Source organism: Hyperolius riggenbachi, chromosome 8, assembly GCF_040937935.1.
Source record: "Hyperolius riggenbachi isolate aHypRig1 chromosome 8, aHypRig1.pri, whole genome shotgun sequence".
Classification (NCBI taxonomy): domain Eukaryota; kingdom Metazoa; phylum Chordata; class Amphibia; order Anura; family Hyperoliidae; genus Hyperolius; species Hyperolius riggenbachi.
The window spans coordinates 41,334,654-41,355,484 of NC_090653.1; the positions used below are offsets into that span (position 1 = coordinate 41,334,654).

The 20,831-nt window shown below is 44.1% G+C and overlaps 1 protein-coding gene across 2 annotated transcripts in view; it reads right to left on the reverse strand.

The window, feature by feature from the left end:
* The window catches only part of LOC137528103 (cingulin-like protein 1), a 52,192-nt gene that overhangs the window by 17,475 nt on the left and 13,886 nt on the right, over positions 1-20,831 (reverse strand). Inside the window, exon 3 of one of the 2 annotated variants that reach the window (XM_068249384.1) lies at positions 12,824-12,931. The exons of the other annotated variant lie outside the window; for it this stretch is intronic. Coding sequence (XP_068105485.1) covers positions 12,824-12,931 — 108 coding nt within the window. The remainder of the gene's footprint in view (positions 1-12,823; positions 12,932-20,831) is intronic. 2 annotated transcript variants of the gene reach the window in all.

Consider the following 20,831-nt stretch of genomic DNA (forward strand, 5'->3'; position numbering starts at 1 on the left):
TACGCAGCTTAAATTGGGCCTATAAAATTCAGCAGTAAGAATGATTGGTCCAATTCCAAGCAGTGCACAATTTGTGTTAAATTGGCACAAAGCCCAAATGATTTGCATCTCTCTGACCAACTCTATAGGTGGCCATACATCATTCAATTTTGTTTTTATTTTTTTTTAACACACACAAAGTTCAGAAAATTGTATCATAACTGGCCGCCTTTAACAGTGACCAGTGCAATCTACCACCAATAAGCTGTGAAAACCAAGAACGATTCTGGACTACTGCTCTATAAAGTACATCCAATTATTTGTAAGGGGGCGTGATCCCCAGCAACCAATCAAAATCCATAATCTTATCCTGAATGATATAAACTCCTGAAAGGCAGAATCTGATTGGTTGGCTGGTGTTAGGGCACTTTGCATATCAATGGTCTTCACACAGCTTCCCCTGGAGCAACCTGATATTACATGTTCCCAGCTATTTGTATATAGACACACTTGTGTGAACATTTCAGGACACGCCTGTCCTCTACAAACACGTCTTTCAGGTCCAACAAGCTTTCATCACTCCCCACCTGCCGCAGAGCTCATGATCTGCATTGTCTAAAGCCACCGTCACAGCAATAAAGACATGTCTCTATCTTGTAAATAGCACAGACAGCAAATATGTATTAAGATAACCATAATAGCAATGCATTTAAAAAAAAAAAAAAAAAAAAAGGCAGTAACGACCAGTTAAATAAAATGTCACAGGCGCTTAGTACATTGGACCTGTCTCCTCAGTCCCTGCTTGTAATTCCTGTCTCACCATAACCTCCATGAGAGAATATGCCACAACATTCACATATACAAGATTTCTCACATGCCTCCCCCCTCCTCTGGAATGGCCTTCCACAACACATCTGTCACTCTCCAACCTTTCATATCTTTAAAAATGCTCCCTCAAAACTCACATTTTCTGACAAGCACACACTCTACCTTAGGACACTCTCCCTTTGACCTCTGGCCAAGTTGCACTCTTACTAGATATTCTAAAAACTCACTGCCTCTGGGTTTGAATATTGGATACTATCCCACCTCTACTCCCCCTCCTACTCCTTTAGATTGTAAGCTCACCAGGGCGGGGCTCTCACCCTTTTGTGTCTTGTAATCTGTTATACATTTTATTCATCATGTTACTTACTGTAATTACTGATTCTGCATTTTGTACAGATTCTGTATATTGGTGAACAGAATTGTCTGTATTGGTTTTGTAGCCCATGTTTGTTTCTTACTTTGTACAGCACTACGGAATAGGTTGGCACTTTATGAAGCGTACGTTAAAAAGGGGCGATGGGAAAAAAGGGCGCCGGGTTTTTAACGATAAACATGGATTACGTTTAAAAATGTATTTCGTTTAAAAGTAATGTTTTTAAACGTTATAAATCATTAAATAATGTGTATTAAATCGGCAATTGTAAAAATGTTAATCTTTCGTTTAAATAATGAAACGCATAATAACGTTTAAAAAAAAAATTACTAAGTAACCCTCCCTGTACCTACCCCTAACCCCTAGACCCCCCTGTTGATGCCTAAACCTAAGACCCCCCCTGTTGGTGCCTAAGTAACCCTCCCTGTACCTACCCCTAACCCCTAGACCCCCCTGTTAGTGCCTAAACCTAAGACCCCCCTGTTGGTGCCTAAACCTAAGACCCCCCTGTTAGTGCCTAAACCTAAGACCCCCCTGTTGGTGCCTAAACCTAAGACCCCCCTGTTGGTGCCTAAACCTAAGACCCCCCTGTTGGTGCCTAAACCTAAGACCCCCTGTTGGTGCCTAAACCTACGACCCCCCTGTTAGTGCCTAAACCTAAGACCCCCTGTTGGTGCCTAAACCTAAGACCCCCTGTTGGTGCCTAAACCTAAGACCCCCCTGTTGGTGCCTAAACCTAAGACCCCCCTGTAATTGTTTTCGTTTAAAAATAATGTAAAAAAAAAAAAAAAAAAAAAAGTAATGTTTTTCGTTTAAAAATAATGTTTGGGAAAAATATTGTACTGGTTTTCGTTTAAAAATAATATTTAAACATGTATAAATCGGAAACAGTAAATTCGGGCGCCTGAGGCTAGTGGACAAATCGGGCGCCGCCATTCACTTCTATAATAAATATCGTTTAATGGGCGCCCGGTAGGAAAAAAGGGCGCCGGAGAAAACTAACGTTTTAAAAGCGGCGCCCGGAGACTTAATGTTTTATTACTGTTTCTCATGATTACACATTATTTAATGATTTATACGCGTACGTTAAAAAGGGGCGCTGGGAAAAAAGGGCGCCGGGTTTTTAACGATAAGCATGGATAACGTTTAAAAATGTATTGTACTGTATTTCGTTTAAAATTAATGTTTTTTAAAGTTATAAATCATTAAATAATGTGCATTAAATCGGCAATTGTAAAAACGTTAATCTTTCGTTTAAATACTGAAACGTATAATAACGTTTAAAAAAAAAATTACTAAGTAACCCTCCCTGTACCTACCCCTAACCCCTAGACCCCCCTGTTAGTGCCTAAACCTAAGACCCCCCTGTTGGTGCCTAAACCTAAGACCCCCCTGTTGGTGCCTAAACCTAAGACCCCCCTGTTGGTGCCTAAACCTAAGACCCCCCTGTTGGTGCCTAAACCTAAGACCCCCCTGTTGGTGCCTAAACCTAAGACCCCCCTGTTGGTGCCTAAACCTAAGACCCCCCTGTTGGTGCCTAAACCTAAGACCCCCTGTTGGTGCCTAAACCTAAGACCCCCTGTTGGTGGCTAAACCTAAGACCCCCCTGTTGGTGCCTAAACCTAAGACCCCCCTGTTGGTGCCTAAACCTAAGACCCCCCTGTTAGTTTTTTCGTTTAAAAATAATGTTTAAAAAATATTGTACTGTTTTTCGTTTAAAAATAAAATTTAAAAATGTATAAATCATTAAATAATGTGTAATCATGAGAAACAGTAATAAAACATTAAGTCTCCGGGCGCCGCTTTTAAAACGTTATTTTTCTCCGGCGCCCTTTTTTCCTATCGGGCGCCCATTAAACGATATTTATTATAGGAGTGAATGGCGGCGCCCGATTTGTCCACTAGCCTCAGGCGCCCGAATTTACTGTTCCCCCCCCCCCCCCCCCTCAGCTGGGGCAGCAGAGTTCAGCTCATGGGGGTAGCAATCACCCCCGCGGCCCCCATTATCGCAGGGGGGCCCAGAGGCTTTGGAGGCCCCTCCTCCTCCCTCACCAACCACAAGTGCAGCCAATTAGCAAAGAAACCTCCCTGTTCACTAGCAAAAACTATGTACAGGAGCGTGTGTAATTTCTTCCTGCTTCCAGAGGCTGCAGAACACTCTCTGCTGCCACTTCCTGGCTCACGATCACGTGACCTGCATTTTTGCAGGGGGGGGGGGGGCCCCTACTAAGTCTAGTTTTGCCCCTAGTTCAGATTTATAACAGACATCTCTGCAATGCACTGTGTAATCCTCTCAGTTGCCAGTCTGCAAGAGGTCAATGCAAAACATCAGTTTGCTGGCCACACACCATACAATTAACCGGTTCAGCACCGCAGTGCCGAAAATCTCATGCATCCGAGCAATGTTCACCTCCCATTCATTCGCCTATAACTTTGTTGCTACTTATCACAATGAATTGATCTATATCTTGTTTTTTCCGCCACTAATTAGGCTTTCTTTGGGTAGTACATTTTGCTAAGAATTATTTTTTTCTAAATTCATTTTAACAGGAAGATTAAGAAATAAAATAAATGTTTATTATTTCTCAGTTTTTGGCCATTATAGTTTGAAATTATTATACTCTACCGTAATTAAAACTCATGTATTTTATTTGCCCATCTGACCCGGTTATTTCATCGTTTAAACGATGTCCCTATCACAATTTATGGTGACGATATTTCATTTAGAAATAAAGGTGCATTTTTTCAATTTGCGTCCATCACCTTTTTATAAGCTAATAATTTTAAATATTATAATAACATACTCTCTTGACATGCATATTTAAAAAGTTCAGACCCTTGGGTAACTATTTATGTTGTTTTTTTATTGTATTTTTTTTTTTAATAAAAAATGTATGTGGGTAATTTTTGGTGTGGGAGGGAAACTGCTAATTTTAAATGTAACATAATAGAATTGTTTCATTAAAAATGTATGTGGGTGCAGTTTACTATTTGGCCACAAGATGGCCACAGTAGAAAAAGTCCTGGATGCAGGAACTAAAGAACACGGAGAAGTTTCCTGGGGGGCAGAAATACCGCGCTCTCTCACTAGAAAGCGTCGGTTTTTCTGCGGGGAAGTTAGATCGGTGAATGGGAATTATATTCCCATTCACTGATCGGGGGGCTAGTGGCGGGCGGCGGGAGCGCGGCTGATCGCGCGCACCATGCGGCGGGAGCAGCAGTGTCTATCTGGACGAGGAAGCTCGTCCAGATAGGCCGAACTCGTTAAAATATCCAATTTTACACCAATTCGATAGTTGCGATCGGTTGTCCTGAAAAATTAAAAGCTTTTTTCAATTCATTCGAGAAATCGATTTTCCTGTTTTTATTCGGTAAAAGATCAGGAATGCTGGATTTTTCTGATCAATTTTTATCAAAATTGTATGGTGTGTGGTAGATTGTCACTTATTTGATGTAGAGATCTAAGCAATATTTTTTCTAAGTTTTCAATCATCTTTTTCATAATTGGGTAAAAATTTAACACAGGTGTGTGCTGCATTGGTCAGATTTCCAAAGTGTTACAATCAGTCAGAAAAATTGATTGCAACTGTATGGTATGTGGCCAACTTTATTAATAACCGATATGCTTCCCAAAGTATAATGGTGTGACAGCAGTCCCAGGCCTTCCACTGCTTACCCATCAAAGAATGCAGTACACGTCTCTGAGGCTTTGTACACATTTAAAGGAAACCCGAAGTGAAAGGTACATGGAGGCGGCCATATTTATTTCCTTTTAAAGTGAACCTGAAGCCTAATTAAAATAAAAAACAGATACTTACCTAGGGAGAGGGAAGGCTCTGGGTCCTATAGAGCCTTACCATTCCTCCTATGATCCACGTGTTGCAGCTCTGGCTCCACCGTTAGCAGTCTACAACTGATAGGTCAGAGATGGCTCAGGCTAGATTCACAGTGGGACGTTGCGTTTTGATGCCACGTTAAAGTCGCACCGCAAGCTTACAACGCAACGCGCCCAAAAAGTGGCAACGCAGCGTTACCGTCGCATACAGCAGATACAGTAAAAAATACAGGCAATGAAAAGTATGCATCCAAGTCATTACTGAGCATGTGCAAACAGTCCAACGCAGCTAATAACGTGTATAACGCACTGCATGCAGTACTTTTACTTAACGTGCAGCGTTAGTCACTAACGTAACGTGTGCACTGTGAATGGGGCATTGATTTTTCATTGCAGTGAGTTATTCTGCGTTAAATGCTGTTTTAACGTGCAACTTTAACGTCCCACTGTGAACTTAGCCTCACTTCTACCGCTGGAGGCTTCAGAAGTGTTCGGGAGCCTGAGGGCTCCTGAAGACGGGACGCTTTGTAGTGCGCATGCAAGACTGTGTGCTACTGTGCTCCCGCATGCGAAGTACGGAGCAGCCCATCTTTGGGAGCACTCAGCGTCCCACCGTGGCTGGAGATTTAGATTTGAACACTTGGGGGTGGAACTGTAGGAGGAACAGGAAGGCTCTATAGGACCCAGAGCCTTCCACCTCCTTAGGTAGGCATCTGTTTTTTAATTTAAAGCGGACCCAAACCAAACATTTTTTTAATTCAAAATATTTAGTTGCACTACTCTGACACATACAAAGATAAATAAACACTCCTTCAAGCCTATGAGCATTTCAGTGCATGCTTTTCACCCTTCTCTTTTCATAACTAGAGTTATACAGGTGGCAGCCATTAGCAATTCCTCCTTTGCCGGACACCATCTACTCCACCAGTTTGCCGGCAATATGAAAGGAAGGGAGGGGATCCTCCAATAAATGTAAAATATTTTATATTTGTCATCATGCAGCTGAAAAAAGGCTGATATTTATTATTATAATTTAGAAAATAGATTTTATTTTGAAATCTTGTATTTTTAATTTGGGTCCACTTTAAGTAGGCTTGAGGTTTGCGTTAAACAATGTACTTTGTCTGGCAGTCCTGCTGATCTCTTTCGTTGCAGTAGTGTGTCTCACACACCTGAAACAAGCATGTGGATAACCCCAGCTGCTTACCTGTAGCCGTGTTTCGGCGAGTCCTCCAGGATGGCTGCTGCTGAGATATTGCTTGTCCCTCCCCGAACGGAAACACCTGTAAGAGTAATCAATTTAAAAGAACCCGCCCTTATATAAGGACTCCTCCTCCCTCACCAACTCAGTTATTAAGAGTATATCACCTTTAACATAAATTAAACTTAGCAACTATATTACAATAGGGATGGGAACCAGTGTTGCCAACTCATCCCTTTAATTACTGACACATCTAAGTTATACAGGTTCTGGGGCTATTTGCACATAATCAGTGCCTTAACTGCATCTACCTAGCCACAAAACCTGTATAATTCATATGTGTCAGTAATTAAAGGGATGAGTTGGCAACACTGATGGGAACTCAGGAGCCATCCTGGAGGACTCGCCGAAACACGGCTACAGGTAAGCAGCTGGGGTTTTCTACCATCGTCCTCCAGGATGGCTGCTGCTGAGACCAGCGAGAAATTTTCATTAGGGAGGGATGATGGCTTGTAATACTTTCTTCCAAAAGAAACTCTGAACCTGGCTTAACAGTAGTTCAACTCTGTAGCGTTTCACAAAAGTTGTGTGTGACGACCAGGTAGCTGCTTTACATATCTGTTCCAGGCTTGCTCACGACCTCTCTGCCCAAGAGGCTGCCAAGGATAGAGTAGAATGTGTCGCAATTCTAGTATGGAATATTTCCTGCGATTCCCTGTAAGCCCAACCTATTAGCTCCTTAACCCGTCTAGCTATGGCGCTTCTTGATGCCTGCAATCCCTTTGAGGCTCCCATATATGATACAAATAAATGGCTAGATCTTCTCCACCGAGCTGTCCTTTCTAAATAAACTATGATAGCTCTTCTCACATTAATCTGTTTCACTGCTCCTCTAGCATCCTGCGGCTTGGGAGAAGAAGACGGTAAAACAATCTCCTGTGAACGATGAAAGAAGATGAAGAGATCTTTGGAAGATAGACTAGGTCAGGTCTGAACGCAATTCTGAATGAATAACCATATCAAAAGGACGTTAATGGATAGTGCCTGAATATCCCCAATTCTTCTAGCTGACGTTATTGCTACTTTTAATGTTAGATTCTTTAAAGGGGTCTGAGCAATAGGTTCAAATTTATCAGAAGTCAAGAAATTTAGAATTAAAGATAAATCCCAAGGGGGAACTAATTTCCCTGGCATTGGTCGGAAATTCGCTACTGAAAATAAGAGTTAACAAAACCCTTCTTAGACAATTGTGTATGAAGAAAACCCAATAAGGCCGATATGTGGGCTCTTAGGGCGCTTACCTTCAGCTCCATATCAATTTCACTCTGTAAAAATTCCCAAAATAATCTTAAGGTCCTCCGTCTGTATATTATTCCTTTCCTTTCAGGAAGAATATGCGTTCCGAATTTTGCATATTTCCTCGTTGTGGAAATCTTTCTGCAGTTAACCAAAGTAGATGCCACCTCTTTACAAAACCAGTCTTAACCAGGATTCTTTCCTCAATGCCCAGGCTATCAACTTTACATCTGGAGAGTAGGGTGAACATTTGACCCCTGAACTAACAGGTCTTGTCTTTCCCAGATGCCATGGGCCTTTCAGGGCTAGAGACAACAGATAAGGAACCATGCCCTTCTCAGCCACCAGGGACCTATGAATATCACTGTTGCCCTTCAACCTCCATCTTTCTCAGCACCTTGGGAGTGAAGTTGAATGGTGGAAATGTGTAGAGGAGACCGCTCAGCCAGTCCACTAATAACTCATCCAATCTGTTCCCTGACACCGATGGGTGGAGAGAGCAGAAAACCTCCACCTTCGTATCAAAAAGGTAAACAGATCTGAACCCAACGCAAAGGCAAAACAGATCTGCAACACATGAAAAACATTTCAGACAAACGCCAAAGCAAAACAGATCTGAGACCAACGCCAAAGCAAAACAGATCTGAGACCAACGCCAAAGCGAAACCGACCTGAGACCAACGCATAAGCGAAACCGACCTGAGACCAACGCATAAGCGAAACCGATCTGAGACCAACGCATAAGCGAAACCGATCTGAGACCAACGCATAAGCGAAACCGATCTGAGACCAACGCATAAGCGAAACCGATCTGAGACCAACGCATAAGCGAAACCGATCTGAGACCAACGCATAAGCGAAACCGATCTGAGACCAACGCATAAGCGAAACCGATCTGAGACCAACGCATAAGCGAAACCGATCTGAGACCAACGCATAAGCGAAACCGATCTGAGACCAACGCATAAGCGAAACCGATCTGAGACCAACGCATAAGCGAAACTGATCTGAGACCAACGCATAAGCGAAACTGATCTGAGACCAACGCATAAGCGAAACCGATCTGAGACCAACGCATAAGCGAAACCGATCTGAGACCAACGCATAAGCGAAACCGATCTGAGACCAACGCATAAGCGAAACCGATCTGAGACCAACGCATAAACGAAACCGATCTGAGACCAACGCATAAGCGAAACTGATCTGAGACCAACGCATAAGCGAAAACCGATCTGAGACCAACGCATAAGCGAAACCGATCTGAGACCAACGCATAAGCGAAACCGATCTGAGACCAACGCATAAGCGAGACCGATCTGAGATCAACGCATAAGCGAAACAGATCTGAGACCAACGCATAAGCGAAACAGATCTGAGACCAACGCATAAGCGAAACAGATCTGAGACCAATACAGATGCTAACAGGTCTAGAACCAAAGCAAAATGCAAAATAGATCTGAAACAAATTCAAAGCTAAACAGATCTGACACCAATGCAAAAGCAAAACAGATCTGAACTAACGCAAATGCAAAACAGATTGGATACCAATGCAAAAGCAAAACATATTTGAACCAATGCAAATGCAAAACAGATCTGACACCAATGCAAAAGCCAAACAGATCTGACACCAATGCAAAAGCCGAACAGATCTGACACCAATGCAAATGCAAAACAGATCTGACACCAATGCAAATGCAAAACAGATCTGTGCCAATGCAAAGCAGATCTGACACCAATGCAAAAGAGATCTGAACCAATGAAATGCAACACAGATCTGAACCAATGCCAATGCAGAACAGATCTGACACCAATGCAAATGCAAAAATAGATCTGACACCAATGCAAATGCACAACAGATCTGAACCAATGCAAGTGCAAAACAGATCTGAACCAATGCAAATGCAAAACAGATCTGAACCAATGCAAGTGCAAAACAGATCTGAACCAATGCAAGTGCAAAACAGATCTGGACCAATGCAAGCAGATCTGAACCAATGCCAATGCAAAACAGATCTGAACCAATGCTAATGCAAAACAGATCTGAACTAATACAAAACAGATCTGAACCAATGCAAATGCAAAACAGATCTGAACCAATGCCAATGCAAAACAGATCTGAACTAATGCAAAACAGATCTGACACCAATGTAAATGCAAACCAGATCTGACACCAATGTAAATGCAAACCAGATCTGACACCAATGTAAATGTAAACCAGATCTGACACCAATGCAAATGCAAAACAGATCTGACCAATGCAAACATATCTGAACCAATGGAAATGCAAACAGATCTGACACAAATGCAAAAGCAAAACAGATCTGACACAAATGCAAATGCGAAACAGTTCTTAACAAATGCAAAACAGATCTGAACCAATGCCAATGCAAAACAGATCTGACACAAATGCAAATGCAAAACAGTTCTGAACCAATGCAAAACAGTTCTGAACCAATGCCATTGCAAAACAGATCTGAACCAATGCAAATGCAAAACAGATCTGAACCAATGCCAATGCAAAACAGATCTGAACTAATGCAAACCAGATCTGACACCAATGTAAATGCAAACCAGATCTGACACCAATGCAATGCAAAACAGATCTGACACCAATGCAAATGCAAAACAGATCTGACACCAATGCAAATGCAAAACAGATCTGACCAATGCAAACATATCTGAACCAATGGAAATGCAAACAGATCTGACACAAATGCAAATGCAAAACAGATCTGACACAAATGCAAATGCAAAACAGATCCGAACTAATGCAAATGCAAAACAGATCTGAAAGAAAAAAGAACTCCTTGAAACTACCCAGAGTTTCACTTCCTGAAAAGTTCTATTTCTCATTTACATAGATTGTCAATCACCATCGCTCCAGTTCAGGCTTGACCAATCTTATTATAACCCTGGGGAAACATACTGCCGCAATGGCAACAATTCCCCTTCACTCATGCTTTGCACCCACTGTTACATTGCATGGACACAGAGGATAAGGGAAATTATAAACCATACAAGGGAAAAACACTAACAATCAATCAAGTGCATATTCCTGCAAACAATCCTCAGTCTCTACAGCTAGCATAGGTTTACTGCAAGCCTGACAATCAAAAATGGGAAACCAATAACTCCCTGAAACTGCTCAGGGATTCCTTATTACCCTGAAAGTTTCCATTAGCTGTTTATGTAAATTGTCAACCACTAGTTACCACAGATTTCGTGCAGGCTTGACAATTCTTTGTTATATTGCTGGGGAAGCCCAATGTTGCAGTAGCAACATTTCTAAGATATTAGCTTCTCCAACCCTATCCGATACCCCCTCTGCTTTGCATGCACCTTTAGCTTGCTAGGTTATAGAGGGAAAGGGAAAAGGTAAAACACAGGGGAAATCACACTGCAATCTCACCATAGGAGTGTATATTCCTGCAAAAAATGCACCATCAGTGCACTCACCTTTGCTGCTGGAACAGGCTGGGATGCCTATTGTCTGTGATCCCATCTTCCAGCATAGTGGAGAACGTGAGGAGCAGTTCCATTTCTTATCATGTAATCTAATGTTACACTTTTGGCATCTCTATCTCTCAGGCTGTTGCTGTGCAAGTTTTTGCAAAACCGTGAAAGAAGAGTCACTGCTCAGAAAACATTTTGCTAGAGGTATTTATAGATAGCAATCGTTTTCTCATATATGTACCTATGCCAATTCCTCCGAGAGAGAGTCTCGGTCGGGCATCAGAGGCTGCTGTTGCGGAGGACTGCTTCTGCTCCATGGCAGCGTCGCTGGCGTCCCACGTGTAGAGAGCACGGAATTCGCGCTTCTCTTGGCTTCAGAAGACACCGCCCCACTTCCTGTCTTCATTGGCCAAACAGCGGCTAGCAGAAGTGACACCTGCGGGACCAGGAGATCCTATGTCATAACTTCTGACATCTCTAGCTGCTCTGTAACACATGGACGCAGCAAGAAGGGCGGTAATGGCGGTGATCCTTTTGGACAACCTGCAGCCAGGTAACATTCCGCCCCCACCGCACACAGGTTAAAACTGGGGCATCCTACTCACAGTTTCCACCGCCATCCAGGAAAAACCCCTGCCTGACAACATAGGCGCCCCAGGCCAACCTATGCCTTAAAACAAGAAAGGTCTACAGGTGTATCCTCAGGTGATGGGAAACAAACAAAAACTGAGTTGGTGAGGGAGGAGGAGTCCTTATATAAGGGCGGGTTCTTTTAAATTGATTACTCTTACAGGTGTTTCCGTTCGGGGAGGGACAAGCAATGTCTCAGCAGCAGCCATCCTGGAGGACGATGGGAGAAAATCTAGCCTAATCTAGCAATTTTCATTCATCTGCATGCTTGTTCAGGGTCTATGGATAAAAGTATTAGAAGCAGAGGATCAGCAGGACAGCCAGGGAATGGGCATTGTTTAACTAGAAATAAATATGTCAGCCTCCATGTCCCTCTCACTTAAAGTGTGCTTAAAAACTAAAAATCAGGTCTAGGATGCCCATTTGGTGGTTTGTGGCAATAGGAAACAGAAGCTGCAAGTGCCACACATCAGAGTTTCATAAGAAGCAGCATTCCCATTCACTGTGCCATTATAACAGGCTGGCACCCCTCCAATCTGTGCTGAACTCGGCTGCTAGACTTTCATCGCTCTTCTCGGTCTTCCTCTGCTGCCGCTCTCTGTCAAGCTCCACAATCTCTCCCTGTACATTTCCTTAGTTTCCAGATACCAGCCCAACCGCAATTTTAGATCTGCACACAAAGTTTGTTTGTCCTCCTCTAGAATAACCTCCCCGCATTCACGTATACAAGACTTCACCCCTCCTCTTGAATGCCCTTCTACAGCACAACCGTCACTCTCCAATCTTTGAAATCTTTTAATGCTCCCTCAAAGCTCAAGCATACGTTCTAATTTAGGCCATTACACCCCCTCCCCCCCTTCAACCTCTGGCCAAGTTACTCCTTAGTAAATATACACTTCCTCTAGGTATATACTGTATATCACCCTATTCTGTTTTCTCCCCATTTAATTATGTTCGGAATACACCATGAGAGTTTTTTGGCAGATAGATGGTTCGATAGATGATTTCCAACAGGTCCAATCTGATTTTCGATCGTTTTTCTGATCAATTTCTCATGAAAGTGAATGTTTGCCAAGTGTACTAGTACTATTTTTGGCAAGTCTGTCTTTTGTACCAGTGTTTATATTTTGTCTATACTATGGTCTGTATTATGTATGCCACTCTTACTTTGTACAACACCACAGAATATGCAGGCGCTTCATAAATCAAAATAATAAGAGATCTGTACCTGGTGACTGGAGGGGTTCCCAGGCCCCTGAGACGCCTTTAGCCGGGTCTGCAGCCAGTTTATCGTTTCCTGAATACGATGAGAGCGAGAGACTTGACTTCTGCACACCTGAAAGAAAGAAAGTTAAAGGATTACCCCGCCTAGAACTGGCACTTCTATCAGTGATCACTAGTTGGCTGGATTACCCTTTGGTCTTCCACAGAGCTCTACGATAGATATTCATGCTAAAAGACCTGTTCTGACTTCCTTAAAGAGACTCTGTAACAAAATTTTCAGCCTTATGTCTTCTATCCTATAAGTTCCTTTGCCTGTTCTAATGTGCTCTGGCTTACTGCAGCTTTTCCTAATTGCACAGTGGCTGTGTTATCTCGGTTATATGATCTAATCTTCTCTCTTCTGTCGGCTCTGTCGGGATAAGGCTGGAATGTGTGGAATGTGCAGGGCTGCTTGTGATTGGATAGAAGCGATACACACCCCCTCCAGGCCCCTTGCAGGCTCTGTATGACTCACACACTCTGCTTAGGTGAGCCTATCACAAGCTGGTTAGTTTGTTTGTAAACATTGCCTAAAACTGGCAATTACAAGCCAGGATTGCAGCAGAGAGTGGCAGAAACAGCACAGAGGGGCCCAGGAGAACATCATGAATAGAATGGTATGTTTTTTGCTGTAAAAATTTTAGAGTACAGATTCTCTTTAAGGCCAATCATGATCCAAACTTTTTCATCCAATTTTATCAAATCTATGTAGTAGGAGGGTAAATTGAGTGAATATATTGAATGGATAATTTAGTCAGTTCCCTTATATTACATAGAAATGGTAAGATTGGGTGAAAAAGATTGGATCATTAGTGGCCACCATTAGTAGTTCCCCATTAGACTTAGGTCTTGCAATCGCATCATCATCTACTTCCTGTGATCTAGAAGTCCCGCCTCCTCATGCAGATCATAATTTCTGCTACAGAACAGGTATGCTGGAAAATGTAGCCTAGCATCGATTATTTCTACATTGAGCATCCCATAGGACTAACCTGCCCACCAGCTGAATCCAGATAGGAAAGGGGGATATGGCCCATAGTGCAGTTTGCCAGACATCTGGCCCATGAAAGGTGTTCTATCAACGATTTGGGTTCTATATCCTGTATTCCGTTATCAAGCTTATTGCCATTCTGGGGATGGATCAATATTGGGAAAAAAAACAAAAAACACTATTCTAAGGCCTGGTACACTCTTTCAATTATGAGTGGCCAATCACTAACCAATTTCACCATCTCCATGCAGTATGAGGGTGAACAGATATTGAATACAGATTTTGTAGGTAAACCCTTAGTACATGGAGCTGGTAAAATTGATAAGCGATTGGCCAATCATAATTAAAAGTGTGTACCCAGGCCTGGATTTATATGACAGGAGCCTATAGGCACAGATGTCCTGGCACCGTAGACTTCGCCCTCCATGAACCTAAAAACTCTGCCGAACCGCACCGCAAGTGTGCTGGCTTTCCCAGCTGTCACTTCTCCCTTACTTCCCTTGCCCGTCATAGGTAGCTACAGGTACCCCTTAGTATTAGGTAGCCAGAAGTACCCTCAATATTAAGTAGCTAGAGGTGAGAAGGGAGATCTCAGAGTGGAATTCAGAGAGCAGGGTAAGTACCGGTAACCTCTCATTTACGCTCTTCTTGGCACTCTGCATAGGGAAGGAGGGCGGGAGGCACTAGGGGAGGGGCTTGCATTGCCTTTCCATCATCAAGCGCCTGTAGGCACATGCCTACAGTGCCTTATGGTAAATCCATCCCAGTGTGTTTAAGATTGCTGTTGTCCCCTCCTGACATTCCTCCGGCCCTTGATACAACAGAGCAGGGAGTAGCCGAAACAGTGTGTCTATAAAATGATCCTTCCTTAAACTTTCACCCAGAGCAAACATTAAGTAAGTCTGTTGAGTGTTTGTGTACCTCTGTTTAAAAAGTGTAACTGTCAGGCATAAAATAAAAAAATCAATTATTTTTATCTGGTAAACAAGTAATAAGGTTGCTAACCAGGCAATCCAAAAGTTAAAATCACTATTACTTTTCTTGTTGATAAATTATCATTCCCCAGTTTACATGACTTATTTGGTACACAGAAAATTTGTTACACAAAAGAGAAGTTGCAGGGCATGCTGGGTTGTCTTTTTTTGCTTCTCTACTTCCCCTCAGTCTTAACTAATGCAGCCTGATTGGCTGAAGCCTCTTTCCCTCCTGTTTTCCCCTCCAAAACCTCTGTTCCTCTCCGATTGGCCAAAATTTCTCAGGCTGAAACAATGCACGTTCTATAGTGGAGGGCGGGCAAATCAGGCAGAGCAGACTAAGGGCGGATATTACATCACGACTGGCTTCAAGATAGCCACAGTAAATATAGAAACTGTCTAGAATAGGATTCTCTACTTTTCCTTTATAAAATTCAAAGGAATCGTAGACAGTGCAATACATGTGTTATGTACGTAGAGCAAGTATTTATCTACTTATATATTTGTTTTTTTTTCCTGAGATAGTATGGCTGACAGCTCCTCTTTAAAGAGACACTGAAGAGAGAATAATTCTCGCTTCAGAGCTCATAGTTAGCAGGGGCACGTGTGCCCCTGCTAAAACGCCGCTATCCCGCGGCTAAACGGGGGTCCCTTCACCCCCAAACCCCTCCCGCAAAATCAACGACCAAATTGGTCATAGATTTTGCTGCTCTTCAGGCAGGGCTAACGGCTGCAGCCCTGCCTCTCAGAGCCGTCTGTCAGCGGCGCATCGCCGCCTCTCCCCCGCCCCTCTCAGTGAAGGAAGACTGAGAGGGGCGGGGGAGAGGCGGAGATACGTGCTGACAGACGCGCGTGGGGCAGGGCTGCGGTGGTTAGCCCTGCCTCAACCAGGAAGAGATCCCCGGCTGCACGGAGGGGATTTCGGGGGGTAAGGGACCCCCGTTTAGCCGCGCGATAGCGGCGTTTTAGCAGGGGCACACATGCCCCTGCTAACTATGAGGTCTGAAGCAAGATTTATTCTCGCTTCAGAGTCTCTTTTAGTGTGGTCACAAGGTTTATTGTATAAAATTATGTTGTGATCAAAAAATGAAATATAAATGATTCATATACTAGTAGTGTTGTCAGCTGTCCACCTATACACATATCCTTAGATTGTAACCTCGCAAGGCCATGGCTCCCTCGACTACGGTTTCTTGAAATTGGATTGTTATTCTTATTTGTACTATCTTTGTCTTATGCACCTTATGAAATCATATTATGTCATATTGTACAGGGCTATGGAAACATGTTAGTGCTGTGACACTGAAATGGAGGTTGAAACGAAAGGAGTGGACTAGGGATGGTCATGGAGTTCTGGCTTGATGCAGCAGTATGCAGATTTTCTGTGCAAATGTATGCAGCTTGGAAAACGCACCGATAAATTCCTATGGAGGTGGAATTTGATTCAAGCTGCATACATTCAGGGCCAGATTTAGGCCAAGGCAACCGAGACCATGGCCTAGGGCCCCACAGGAACAAGGGCACCACAGGAACAAGGGCACCAAAGCAGCAGGCTAAACTGGTGCTGCATTTACCCGCTGCAAATGCTGCAATGCAGGGAGATCAGGCGAGCATCTGACCGTGGTACTCTGCTGCCAGCAGCCTGTGCAGCAGCCACCTTGCTCTCTGTGCAGGTTTGCATTGTGGGCGGCGGCTATGGACTTGGGCAGCTATGGAGATGGAAAGGAAGAGGAAGCTTCTGCACTGGAGACAAGCAGAGAAATGAGTGATAACTGATGGCTGCTGCGGTGTGAGAGCGAGTTGGCTACCTATACTGAAAGGGGAGTGGGAAAAGAAGGAATGAAGGGAGTCATCTGGCTACCTATACTGGAGGGAAAGGGGGGGGAGGGGTCATCTGGCTACCTATACTGGAGGGAAAGGGGGGGAGGGGTCATCTGGCTACCTATACTGGAGGGAAAGGGGGGGGGGTCATCTGGCTACCTATACTGGGGGGAAGGGGGAGGGGTCACCTGGCTACCTATACTGGGGGGAAAGGGGGGGGGAGGGGTCATCTGGCTACCTATACTGGAGGGAAAGGGGGGGGGGGGGGTCATCTGGCTACCTATACTGGAGGGAAAGGGGGGGGGAGGGGTCATCTGGCTACCTATACTGGAGGGAAAGGGTCATCTCACTACCTATACTGAAGGGGGGCAGCTGGTGACAGTGGCCTTGGGCGGTAAAGAGTACAAATCCGACTCTTCATACATTTGCATTCGTAATTCAAGTCAGAACAATTTTTATCTCATGGACCATCCCTAAGGTAGACAGTAGGTTTTGTGTAATGTAATGCTGGGCATACATGGGTCGATCCGGCGGCCGATTAGCCGCAGGATTGATCCCCGCTCGTCCCCGCGGGCGCTCCTAATCAGCCGCTCGATTCCCCGCCAGCGGGGAATCTATCCAGCAGGTCATCGGACCTGTCAGATATTATCAACTGAGCCATGTAATGCAGGTTGTATGCAATATGACCTGGAAGTAGACAAAATACACTCCCTGTTATTTTTGATTGGCCCATTCTGACTTATTAGAATGGCATCATTAGGACATTTTTTTTTTTAAAGGTATAAATTACAATTGTCATTCTTTTGCAATTCAAACATCGCTGGGGAAGTCACGGGAAGCATGTGGTAAGTTTTAAAGCACACCTGAACTGAGAGGTATATGGGAGGATTCCATATGTATTTCTTTTATACAATACCAGTTTCCTGGCAGCCCTGCTGATCTCTTTGGCTGCAGTAGTGTCGGAATCACACCAGAAACAAGCAAGCGGCTAATCCAGTCACATTTCAGTCAGAAACATCTAATCTGCTGCATGCTTGTTCAGGGTCTATGGCTAGAAGTATTATGCTGGGAATACACGGTTCGGTTTTTAGCCATTTAGATGGCTCGATAGATAATTTCCGACATGTCCGATCAACCGCCCGATCGTTTCCACGCTCGCTTCTGCATGGAGAACAATGGGAAAAGTTAAGAAAAACAAGCGGAAGATAAGAGAATCGCCTGCTGAATCGATCGGGTGGGAGAGTCGAGCGGCAACATCGAGCCGTGTATGCCCAGCATTAGAGGCTGAGGATCAGCAGGGCAGCCGGGCAATGTGCATTGTGTAAAAGGAAATAAATATGGCAGCCTCCATCTCCCTCTCACTTCATGTGCCCTTTAACAAGTGATGGATTGGTTTTCAAAACATTTTAGTTGTGGTATAAATACTACAAATCCAGAGAGTGACAGATGTGTAACGCTCTGATTGGCTGCGGTCACTTCCTGCTGTAGACTGTACAGAAGCAGCACCTGATCGCTATCAGTCTCACTAATCTATCACATGATTCTCTGAGTTTTGCCATGCATGGAACAAAAACAACAACAAAAAAAATCAATTCGATGGCTGACCTACCATTAATGTATTAGGTTCTCCTTTAACCCTTGCATACCGCCCAACTTTTTGGAGGTGAGAAAGAGGGACACTTTAAAAACACCCCTGCCACACCTCTAACCACGCCCCCACCACACCTCTAGTCATGCACACCATTAAAAATTCATAAGAAAAAAGATGCAATTTTAGAATTCAAACTATACTGCTTCTCTCTATCATCACCAATTTTTATTTACATTAACATTTGAAAATAAGAAATATCAATTTAAAGGATGGGAATAAAGTTGAGTCAGTCAGTCAGTCAGTCGAAAAACACACATATTTACACAGATCTGTACTTCAGTCCTGAGCAGGGCCGAATTTACCATAAGGCACAGTAGGCACGTGCCTACAGGCACCTTATGATAGCAAGGCGGCTCACTCCCCTTCATCAGCGTTTCCCTCCTTCCTCCCTTCTATGCAGAGTTTTGATGAGAATGTAAGTGAGGTTACTCACCCGGCTCTCTCCAATTAACTGACAAGATCTCCCTTTAGTCAGGGGCACCTCTATCTACATAATACTGAGATTCCTCTAGTTACCTAATATACAAGGGCACCTCTAGCTGCTTAATATTGAGGGTACTTGTGGCTACATAATACTAAGGGATGTCTGTAGCTACTTATGATGGGCAAGGGAAATAAGGGTGAAGGGACAGCGGGGACAGCCAGTGCACTTGGGGTGTGGTTTTGGGGGGGGCTGTATGTTCATGAAGGCTGAAGTCTAAGGTACCAGGTCATCTTTGCCTATAGGCTCCTGTGATGTAAGTCCGGGCCTGAGCGAGGGACAAATGAGTAAGAAAGTGGGACAGAGAAATTTGGTTCTTAAAGAGGGACTGTCCCTCCAAAAAGGTACAGTTGGGAGATATGCACTTGGTAAAATTCAGCATCGGAAAAATTATTTTGGCTTTGACTAGAAAAATAAATAAAATTCAGCATTCCGTGGCAGGCCAAAAGGTTATTGTTTTGTTCATCTTATTTTTGCTACCCAGCACTACCCACCATATATATCTATTTTGCTAGAAAACAATGTTTTTAATAAAAGTAGAAGTAGCAAACATCACAAACACACAACAAATTAAATTTCAATTACTTACAACCCGCCCAGGGACAAGCAGCTAAATCACATTTATCCAGCAAGTCGCCGTTTGTCGCTTTTTATTATTTGCTAAAAGCCCGTTGTGAAGGATTAAGCAAATCCCTGAAGTTGTTATTTAACAGACAGTAATCTTCTCAAAGGCGATCCTGAGAGAGGCGGAGCAGCCAGTAGACAAGCCGCATCCAGCTGAGGAATTAATAGTCACACTGCCTTATCCAGTCCCCAAGTAACCGCAGTGTAACCGAGACAAAAGACCATTTCAGCATAAAGTCAAGCATTTCCTGTGTGTGGCCAACATGGAGGGCAAAAATTGTGTTTTAATGGTTGATTTTTGTAGAATGCATGAAATTTGCATCAACTCAGAATTATTTGAGCTAGTATGGTTTTAGGAGACCCCTGGGCGCGTTCACTTACCCCCCTCCTGCTTCCTCCAAGATAGCATTTCCTCCTGATGGCCCACAGCATCACTCACCCCGCTCCCAACAGATTAGCAATGGGATCACCAGCTACACGTGAAGTCCTGCTTCCTCTCTGACTACAGTGGCGCCTCATGTGACCCGGCAGCACGTAACAAGTCACAAGAGGCACCGCTGTAGCCATGGATACAGGATGCTGGAATGGGCGGATGGAGATCCCATTGCTGGAACACAGAGCAGGCGAGTTAAAGGGACTCCGAGGAGTAAAAAAAACAAAAAAAAAAAAAAAAAAAACCACAAATCGGAACTTACCTGGGGCTTTCCTCCAGCCCTCCGTAAGTCGGGAGGTCCACCAGCATCTCTCCCGACTCCTCCTCCTCCCCCGGTCCCTTCAGCAGAAATCACGACCGGCAACACCAGGGCCGCGCATGCGTAGTACTATCACGCCGGCCGGCGTGATGACACGTAGCGGCCGGACGTGATGACATTCAGGAAGTGTCAGCCCGACACTCGGCCCTGGTGTCGTCGGACGTAATTTCTGCGGAGGGACTTGGAGAGGAGCCAGGAGGACGCCGGGGGACCACCAGACCTACGGTGGGCTGGAGAGAAGCCCCAGGTAAGTCCCGATTTTGTTATTTTTTTACTCCTCGAGTCCCTTTAAGCGGTGCTGTGCATCTAGGGGGGGGGAGACCGGGGGTGAGAGGAGGGGGACATTTGGCAAGGAAACTGCCCTCTTGCTGCCCTTTTATCGTTGCTGCTCTGAAGCACGACTCACGTTGCTTCATGGAAGAACCGTCCAAGGTAACCCAGTGAGAAAGTCCACAAGGAAATTCAGCTAACATGATTGGGATGTAATAATACTACACCTACATTAGTCAGCCAATTATAATGCTTCAAGTAGTAGATGTTGCTGAGTTTGGAGAACTGTTCCCTGTGGACTCCGAATTACCTGCACCTCTTTGGTGCAAATAATCCAGTGTTGGCGCACTTATTTTTGCACAGCCTGAAAGTCGCCCAATCATATGCCTACAAATGACGCAGTTGGAAA